General features: G+C 42.6%; 1 protein-coding gene across 1 annotated transcript; it reads left to right on the forward strand.

Annotated features, from left to right (window-relative positions):
- The first annotated feature begins 6,176 nt into the window (after positions 1 to 6,176).
- On the forward strand, positions 6,177 to 9,259 carry LOC139350945 (uncharacterized). The gene is made up of 4 exons (XM_070992621.1): positions 6,177 to 6,245; positions 6,441 to 6,811; positions 7,292 to 8,013; positions 8,161 to 9,259. Exons 1-4 carry the CDS (start codon positions 6,179 to 6,181, stop codon positions 9,257 to 9,259), a joined length of 2,259 nt encoding a protein of 752 aa, XP_070848722.1. The 5' UTR covers positions 6,177 to 6,178.
- The last annotated feature ends 905 nt before the right edge of the window (positions 9,260 to 10,164 follow it).

Consider the following 10,164-nt stretch of genomic DNA (forward strand, 5'->3'; position numbering starts at 1 on the left):
ACACACACACACACACACACACACACACACACACACACACACACACACACACACAAAGTAGGCTGAAGTTATCTGCACCATCTTATGTTTTGTTTTCTTCTACTACTAGTCAACAGTATCAAACAAAACGTATATTATCGGCTTTAATAAGAAATAGCTTTATTATTCATACAGTTAGCTGTTAGCCTAAACTTTTTGACAGTCAACAAGGTTTAAACATGTATATTATCACCTTATGTTGTTAGGGTAAATTTGTTTGCATGCAGTTGCTGATTAACACACTTTTTTGGTCTGCACCGACTCATTAGGGAGCTATCAGGCAGTTTTAACTTCTAAATGATCCATTATGTTCGCAAGTTAGTTTTCTGCCTGGCTTTTGTTGCATACAGTGGGCTCTTTCAAACTTTTTTGTAGAAAACTGCAAATGGAAAATGGAGATGAGAGCTGTGAGAGTCAACCAAAACAGTAACAATGAGGTCCAGGAAACCAAAACAATGAGCTGAGGGGAGGATAACTGCTATGAATGACACCTTTCATATTGCATATAGTCATTTGATCAACTATTTATATATAAAGATATTTATTAGAGCAGCTTTGAGTCCATTCACGACATTGTAACAGTAAAGCTGTGGCTGAACATCAGCACTGAACGGCTTCTTTGCCGTGATGTACTGAGAGACTAAATCAGAGTGGGAGAAAGAAATTTAACTCTGACCTTGTCTGTCAGCCCACAGCCTTGTTTAGCAGTGTGACAGATTGCCTCATAGCACTGGAGAATGGTTAACCAAGATCAATGACCCACATCACCCAGCAAAACAATGTTTGTCCATCTGTCCCCGTGTCCTGCTCACACAATGCAGTCCCTCCATACATCCTGTACATTTCTCCACCCACACATTTCACACTTGTTGCCTCGATCGCAGACGGCAAATGCTGCATGTGGAGGTGCATCCACGCCAGTGTGGAGAACAAAGGCAGAGGCGAGAGTGATCGAGTTTAACGGTGCAGACCGGTTGATCGACCAGGCTGACACATGCGTCACATAGCATATGGTGAGCTTTTCTCAGCTGATAGCATCAATAAATCGGCTAAGCTTGCACACACACACACACACACACACACACACACACACACACACACACACACACACACACACACGCATTGTGCAATATCATCATAGTGCTCTAAATGGACATTTCAGCAACATGTGAGTCACTCAGGAGGAACAATGGAGTAACTTTCTGCAACAGAGCTTCAGTGCTGCTCCTGCTTCAGCGCAATATGTGGTGGACAAATGTCAAAGCGGCCCCCTCCTCTCCACACAGAGAAGACAACGGATCTGTTAGTTCTGTTTTCTCTATGGGAAACATCAGTTGTGAGGATGCAGAGACTTGTATGTGTGTGTGTGTGTGTGTGTGAGCAATCAATATGCTTCCTGAGGTGTGCTCTTCATAGCGAGGGTCCATTTTAGTCTTTTTGAGCAGACAGAAAGACAAAACAACTCACAGAATATGTATTTGGTCATAGTTCAATCTGGTTTCTGATGGAAAATAACAACCTTCTTTATATTCTGCTCCGTTTCCGTTGTTTACTGACCGAGTCAGTGTGTAAACCATGTTGATATTTCACTTTTTCTTAGAGCATGCGGTGTTCCTGTCCTCCCAGGTTTCCCCAACCTGACCTTGTTTTGATCAGCATGTCCTGCCCGCGGATGTGCTGTTTCTGAGGAGCTGACCGACCTGCACACCAGTCAGATAAGCTTCATTAACACCAAAGAAATAACTTCTATGCCAGTCTGAGCCTTTGATTTCAAGGGATTGCTCGCTTGAACTTCAAAGAGCCTTAAAGCTGAAGTCTAAACTGTTGTTTTTCTGCTTGAAAGTCCATTTCTCCCCCTCCTCCAGCTCTCCTGCCTCTTCCCTCAAGCTTCTTGCCATGTTGAATTTTCTGACACACAAGATCTCTGCACCGAAACAAAAACACAGGTTCAATTTGGTGGAGCTATTCTAGGCAGGGTTAAGACAACATGGTGTTACAGACTGTTGTGGGGCCTTCGCTCATGATGGCTCCTGGCCTCTGGTGGAAAAGCAGGAAAAATATTTAGATGTAGAGAGAAAAGTATGCAAAAGCAAAGACTTTCTTCAACACAAATGACCTGACCTAAGTCCCTCTTTTCACTCTTTTCAGCTCATGCATCTTCACAAATTTTTCACATTAATGCCACAGTAATATTAACTAAAAAAACATCAGATTTAACAGTAAAACGCTGACACTGGTTCAGCCAATGCAGATCAGACACCGAGGAGCTCACGTGGACAGAAGGAATATGCTCCTGTAGGAAAGCAAAGTCTGTTTCTGTTGTGTACTGTTGTACTGTGTACTGTGGATCTGATGCTTTTAGCTAACAAATTGATCACAGTCTGTGACCTTTGACCTTGTTAACTCACCCGCCGCTGCGGCCCCTGCCAGCAGTCAGACTGCGAGCAGATGGGATAGTTTGGGGGAGGGTTTATTTTACTCAGCCATGTTGTCACTCAAGCCTTCTCCCTCTACTGCCTCTACTTTTTTCTCTTTCTTTGTCTCCCTCCCTCCTGGATTTATCCCCTCCAGTCACGTTATATTGATGTTTGGTGTGTTTACTGTAAATTAGATCTAAAAAAACAGACCAAATAAACAAACAAAAAAAACCTCAGGGCAAGCGATGTTAATGTTGTCATCAATTATCTGTCCAATTACCATAACTTACATCGATACACACCAGAAGCCCTGTGGTGCCCTGCAAATACACACAACCATACTCACATTTACTCACTCAAACTCGCCTGTAGACGCACACACATAGACCCATTCAGACCAAAACCTCATGTAAATTCCACACTGGACTGTGAGGCCACCTACCTGCCCTGACCTCCGTTTTTTTGGTGACAAACTCATGACACATACCTCGCTTTCAGCTCTCTCTTCACCGCTGAGCTCATTATTTGTCCAGCGAGGCCAGGGGACAGGCTATGAATAGGTTCTTTTCTTATAGCCAAGCCACAAAACACAAACTCAAAATGAACTTTTAAGGCAAAAATTGAGCAGAACCCATATTCTAGCTTTTAACCACATCTGCAAATGCCACCAGAGACCCTACACTCATTTAAATATGTGACCTAGTTGGAAAAAAGATTATTCTTTGATCATTTAAAGTGATTTTCCCTGCTTCTGGGGCTTTGCCAAAAAATACAAAACCAGAGGGGCAACTGGTGAGGCTGCTGGGCAGCTGGCAGGGCATTTGGAAGCACTGGGGAACAATCATTCAACTGTAAAAGTGATTTCGCTGGAAGGCAAAAATCCAGACAGACAGATTTCATATCACGAGCTTTGTCTGTGAAAGGGATTTTTGAAGCTGTAGATGAGATATGAAAGCTTGAGAGGTAGATAAACTGGCTGTTTTTCAGATGGGGGAGGGGGGGGGGTAGTATTCTCTGACAATTTCTCTAAGGCAGGAGATATTTTCCATTATTTCTGGTGAAACGGGAGAAAATGCCCACTTTAATCCTAAAAATGGCACAATATTCAGTAGGCTTCCATAAACTGAAAAAAATGGTATTTTTACCCTAAACAGGTGCAGGTGCAATAAGAAACCACCCCCACCTCCCGGTTTCTTCCATTATTGCTGCTTTTCACACCCCCTCTCCTAAACATTACGTCACCTTCGACAGGAAATGAGATGCCACAGCTCAAGGTGTGAAGAGACTCCTCCAGTTCTTCTCATGGGCTTTTAATTCTCCCGCCGTTCACTATTCATATGGATGATGTCATTCCTTTTCATGGTCCAGAGACACAGAAATAATTTGGGCACAAACACAGACAAAACATTAAAACCCATCTGCTGTATTTTCCCATGCAATGTTATGCAATATAGGACTCTCTCAGGGCAACCTGTGCAGCCATGTGTGGGCGTATGCTGCCCCTCTGTGGTCTTTATTGGTATTGCAATTCAGTTTCTGTCTTCTCACAGTTCTCGTTTTGTACACTGGATGTCAGCGTTTAGCATGTGTGTGTTTTATGAGCGTGTGGGAGGACAGACGTCTGTTTCAAGCAGCACTTACTTGAGTTTTGAGTTCTTCGGATTAAAAAATATCATAAATATTCAGCACAGAAGAACCTAATTTTACAACATAATAAATTCACCTCAATAATAAGTTGTAAATCTGAATCAAAAGACTTTAAACTTATGTTTTTCTACTGTCCCATACTCTGCTGCAAAGCTCTGTGGGCGACGCTTATTAAAATTGTGTTTATGCAAGTTCGTCTTGCGTATACAGTATCTATGGTCCTGATACTGATGCACATCCCCACACAAAATAGCAGAATTCGACCTCGGCTCAGCGTAAAAGGAATGCTCGGCCTTGTGTACGAGCTGATGTGATGCACGATGTGATGAAAACGCCAGCGAACACAGACAAGAACTTGATATTCTGAGAATCAGTGAGATGTCGAAAGGTTGTCAGATTTCTGCGAGTAGACAAGCAGTTTTTCTTGCCACATAAATTTAGATGGTGCAGCTGAGAAGGAAAGAAAACATTGTAGGAATAAATGGATAGTCTATTTGTTACTGAGGAGAACACTAAAGTATTGAATGATGGTTAAAACATAGGATCAGAACTAGAGCTGAGATAATGAGCTGATCAATCAGTTCGTCAATCACCAGAAAATTAAGACGCAAACCATTTTGATAATTAATTCTTAATGTAAAAATGCCAAACTTTTTACGGTTTCAGCTTCTCAAATACAACGATTTGCTGTTGTTTTCTGATATATAGAATTGTAAATCTAACATCTTTGGGTTTTGGAGTGTTGATCTGCGGAAAAAAAAAAGACAATTTAAGATGTCACCAGAGGCATGATGGGTATTTTTCTGTATTTACTGACATGTAATAGACTCCAAATAAAGGAAAGAATTATTGGCAGGTTCAGTTGATAATGAAAATAATCAAAAGTCATGACACATACCTTTTTTTTTTTTTCAAATCAAAAATGATCATAACCTAAATTCTATCAGTGAAGATCTCATGAGAATTCAAATCTGTGACATAGTTGGATAAAGTTGAGGCCATTTGACCATTTAAAGCAATTTTTCTCACGGTACCCCTAACCCACTTAAAGCAAATGACAATTCTATTGCATGTTTAGGAAAATAATATAAAACACAACCAAACCTCAAACTACAAGAAACACATTTCTGTAAAGTGACTCATTAGCATCCGCAGTCCCCAGACTTCCTGAAGTCCAGCAGATTATTAGCATATGGGTCAAAGGCCAAGCAGTTTCCAGGCGCTACATGTCACCCCCACATAACCACTGGGATGCTAATGTCCCCCCGCAGCGGAGCAAACAGTAGCCACTGTAAAAACCAACCGTCACCTCTGACCCCTCTTCCCTTAAAGTTGCCTCTCTTTCCCGCTATTGATCCTTCAGATTCCTCTGACGTTGAGGGTAAGTGTGACAATTCTCTTCCAGATAAAGGCATTCGAGGAGTCATTACTATGGCTCGCCCAGTGTGTGTGTGAAAACTCTCCATGCAGAAAGGGGCACTGAAATAGATCATTAAAGTCATCTGTACAGTTCAAAGGTTGCCCCATTTCTTCTGGACTCTCTCGGCTTGTAGAGGCAGGTGGAGCATCAACAGGATAACAAATGCAGGATCTCAGCTTTGACATATAAGGAGGCTACAAACACATCAGGTACGCAGCATAAATCAAGCTGATTGAACAACAGCTTTGTTGTATTATCTGAAACTTCTCATACTGTCTCTTTGGGCTTTATTCTAATGGCTTTTAACTTCCACTATAAAGCATTATTATGACTAATATGAGACTATATTTCATGTCTTTATTATGTTATTTGGGCTATATCTGAACAAATACAGAATTTATATTTGTTTTATTTGCCAAAAAAGTAATTTACAGACAAAGATATGTATGTTTGGCATTACTTACAAAAACAGAACTCCAATTAGACCTACTTGCAAGAGGTAGTGGTGAAAACATGCTTTACAGCCGGGTCCCAAAAAGAAGCAATGCATTTTTTTTTTTTTTTACTTTAAAAAGACCTTTCTGGAAAATGTTTTACAAGCTCATTTTAATTCTGTTCTCATCTTAAATCCCCTCCTGATCCTTCAACAGCTAAAATGGAAGTGCTCACTCTGCTGCTCATGTTGCTCACAGTCTCTGGATATTCATACGTATTGCAGCCCAGTAAGTATAACATTAACACAGCATTTCAAGCATCGAGCAAAATGTGCTTCAACACTTTGATGCTAATGATTTCATGAGCTTTTCAAAGGGAATGCTAACTGATGTGATGCTAACAAGCTGCTAGCTGCTGTTTTGTATTTAATTAAGAAAAAAACAGTTTCTATCAACTGTAAGTGGTTGTTCTCTTTGTGGTAGGACTGACAGTCACACATATATCTGAGCTGGACAGAGACCACCAGTCTGAGGTGAGGGGGGAGCAGCCGAGAGATGTTTCTCTATCCGTGGAGGAGAAAGAAAAGGCTGCCGAACCTGCCGAGAGAAGGAAAACAGAGGAGGAACAGAGAAGCGAAGCCCTGACTCCAGAGACAAACCCAGAAACGAAGAGGATGGAAGAAATCTTAGACATCAGTAAAGGATATGGGAAAGGAGGCAAGGGAAGGCTGACACTTCTAGGGGGAGAAACAAGAACAGAGGAGTTTTCTGTAGCTGACGTGGTGAAAGATTTAGATACAGATAAACGAGATGAAGTGGAGAGGAGAGAAGATCTGGAGACAAATGAGGAGACAGTAGAGAACATAAAAACACGGGAGACACTAAAACCATTAAATCGTCATAATACATGGAGACGAGAGAAGGGAAAATTCAAGACGAGCCATCAAATGGGCAGACTGAGGCAAGAAATCGAGCAAGAGGAGAGAGAGAGCAAGCTGGTTGCAGGGATTAGTCTTCACGAGGAGACTCGAGGCGTAGAAAAGATGTTAAGTGTAAATCAAGAAAGTGTAGAAAGAGAGAAAAGAGAAGAAGAGGGGGAGGACACAAGAAATGCAAACCACGATGAAAGAGAAAAGGAAGATCACGTCATTGTTAGCAGTCTCACACCTACTTTAAGCACATCCTCGAGTCAGTTAGAGATTCCTGCCATAATTCAAACTATCACTCAGTCTCAAAATCCTCTCAGTTCCCTTCCTCCTCCTCATCATCATCATCATCAAAATGTCTCTCCACTGCTCCTGGTTACACCCACACAAGTTCCTCCCACCCCTCAGGCCACAGTCAGTCCTCAGTTCTTCCTTCTGTCCGTCACGCTTCCCAATCCTACAGCAATCAATCCCATCTCAGCCTCAGCAGTGACCGCTGGTGAGGTGAGGTCTGTCTCGCTGCTTGAAGGACTCCTCACTGAGCTGTTACAGAGTCCTGGACGTCATCTCAAGCAGAACGAACTGGAAGTGAAGACTAGCCCAAGATTAGAAGACGTGATGGTCAAAAGCATGTTGTTTAAATCTGCACAGGAGGTCCAAACCACAACGGAAATAAGCACTGATCCTCCCAAAGAGGCTGAATTTGTCCCCAAGGTGCAAGCAGCAACGCCAACTGAAGAGGCAAATTCTACGCCAAAATCAAATGAAAATAATCCCACTGCTAAACTGGTCGAGTTTATGCAGGAACCCAACATAACACAGCCTGCAGGCAAACCCGCAACAGCTAAAATGATGGAAAATAACACCATAGTTGTAGTGAAGCGAAATAAAACATCTCCTCACCCTCAACTGACCAAACCTTCGCAGCTGACACCTGCCAAAACACCTTTAGGGAGGCCAATCAAAATCAATAAAAGTAGTAAAAATAAGACAATTAAGACATCAAAGGAAAAAAAAAGGAAAAAGGACAATAAAACCAAAAAGCCATCAGAGAAGAAGGAGGTCACGCCAACATACTTTCCATACTTTATGGATAACTACTGTCCTCCTGAGTGTGCCTGCTACGGAAGGTAAGACGAGATTGTGCTTGTTTACGTGGAATAGATTCCAATACACTTCGATTTATTCTATTTCTTCTTGAAAACAGTGGTTGTTTTACATATTTTGGCACTGGTGTGATGTTTGCATGCTGAGTCTCATTGTGTTTTTTGTTCCAGGGTGGTCCAGTGCTCGGACAAAGGTGTGGATAAGGTTCCTTACGGTATTCCCTATAATGCACGCTACATCCTCCTCATGAATAACCACATCAACAGCATCCAGCTGGACCTGCTCAACGAATACGTCTCTATGGAGTTCCTTGTGTTGAGCAACAACCGGCTCACAGATGGCGCCATAGAGGGGGCCTTTGAGGGGATCCCGGCTCTGAAGCGCCTCTACCTGGACAGGAACCTGCTAGAAAGCGTGCCCACTGACCTTCCACACTCTCTTGAGGAGCTTCGTTTGGATAATAACCAGCTGAGTGTGATGTCTGAGGCAGCATGGGCCCGTTGCCCCGGCCTCTTGGTGTTGAGCCTCAGCAACAACAGCCTGGGGAATGGATCTGACTTTCTTCCCAATGCAGTGCTCTCTCCTTTGTCTAACCTGCGCACTCTGAACCTGGATCACAACCAGCTAACATCAGTTCCCCTGGGCTTACCACTGTCCATCAAGAACCTCTACCTCAAAGGGAACCTCATTGAACAGTTCCGTGAAGGAGCCTTCAATGGGTTAACAGAGCTAGTGGTTTTGGACCTGAGCGCAAACAGACTGACAAACAAAGGTCTTCTCAGGGATTCCCTTCTCAATGCAACTCACTTAGAAAGCCTCAACTTAGAGGGGAACAGACTAAAACAAGTGCCACGACACCTTCCCTACTCACTTAAAACTCTAAACCTAGAGGGCAACCTCATTTCTTCCATAAAGAGAGCAGCTCTTAACCGCTTGAAAAACCTTGAGCACCTGGGTTTAGCAAGGAATAAAATCTTCAAAGTGGCACCAGGGGCGTTCAAGGCATTACCCGTCCTGCATCAGCTAGACCTGTGCCACAACACCTTGCGCCAGGTGCCCAGACAGCTGCCACAGGCTCTGCATTCTGTAGCACTCACCCACAACAAGATTCAATCAGTGCCCCGCGACGCTTTCTGCTGGGGGAATACAAGTCTGAGTCTCAGTGGGCTTGTACGAGTGCAGCTGGAACACAATTTAATCGATATGGGGAAGTTGGATGCACAGGCTTTCAAATGCTTACGGGGTTTTCAGGTGGTGCACTTCTACTGAACCTTGTAAGGAAAACATACAAACATTCATGCTGAAATCTGGCAACCACTCCTGTTTTTCCCCAATTTCTCTCATTTTTCAAGGCCATTTACCGGCCTGTTTTGTTGTTTCTCGCATGGGACCCCCTCGTCATTTGTAAGGCCCTCAAGCTTTATTATGAATAATCGTCATCCACGGATCCGTACATTTTGTACATTTGTCTGAGTTTCTAGATGTCTATGAAGCATAATCTACCCACAATTTCAACCCTGTCTGCCAGACCCATTCAAGGGGCATGTGCTCTCTCTCAAAATGTCAGGGCATGATGTCGTTCGACCTAATAAATCTAAATTCTCTTCCCACCCACCAAATAAACCTCCCATTTTTTAAAATCTAAATGTTGGCAGGTATGATTTTTATAAAACTTAGTCCCTCACTTTATAACCCTCATCCAAGACCTGTGGTGAATGCTACTGCTATGCCAGGAACCGACGGTAAAACTGACCAATGAGTAAAAAAATATATTTATTGTGTGTGAAATTCAATTTATTGTTCGTAACCCACCCAAGCCTCACACTTTGGCTTGTTTTTATGGCATCAATTCTGTTCCCACAGACTGTTCCTCCCAACATGCCTTAAGGGTTGGAGAACAATGGATTACTGTACATGCAGCAGGAAGAGTCTAACCACGTTATCAGCAACCAAAGCTGGCGTGTGATTGCCAGACTTCAATGTATTATGGCTCTTACAGGAGATTTTTCCAAGATCATTTTCCAAAGCAGATCCATTTAGAATAATTTCCAGCAACATTTGGTTTCCATTCATTGCAATTGCATACAAAATACCTTTGAAGAAACTTGCATGAGATAATTACAGACACATTTATCATCTTTCTATCTCTAATCTATCCCTGATGGTACATTTGA

This window comes from Chaetodon trifascialis, chromosome 22 (assembly GCF_039877785.1).
Source record: "Chaetodon trifascialis isolate fChaTrf1 chromosome 22, fChaTrf1.hap1, whole genome shotgun sequence".
In the NCBI taxonomy this organism is placed as follows: Eukaryota; Metazoa; Chordata; class Actinopteri; order Chaetodontiformes; family Chaetodontidae; genus Chaetodon; species Chaetodon trifascialis.

What these genes read in the sequence shown, in the direction of transcription:
- LOC139350945 (XM_070992621.1), top strand. Translation starts at nt 6,179, where the DNA reads ATGGAAGTGCTCACTCTGCTGCTCATGTTGCTCACAGTCTCTGGATAT. An exon ending in TTCATACGTATTGCAGCCCA is followed by an intron (nt 6,246 to 6,440) that starts GTAAGTATAACA and finishes TCTTTGTGGTAG; the next exon opens with GACTGACAGTCACACATATA. An exon ending in TGGAGACAAATGAGGAGACA is followed by an intron (nt 6,812 to 7,291) that starts GTAGAGAACATA and finishes CCCACCCCTCAG; the next exon opens with GCCACAGTCAGTCCTCAGTT.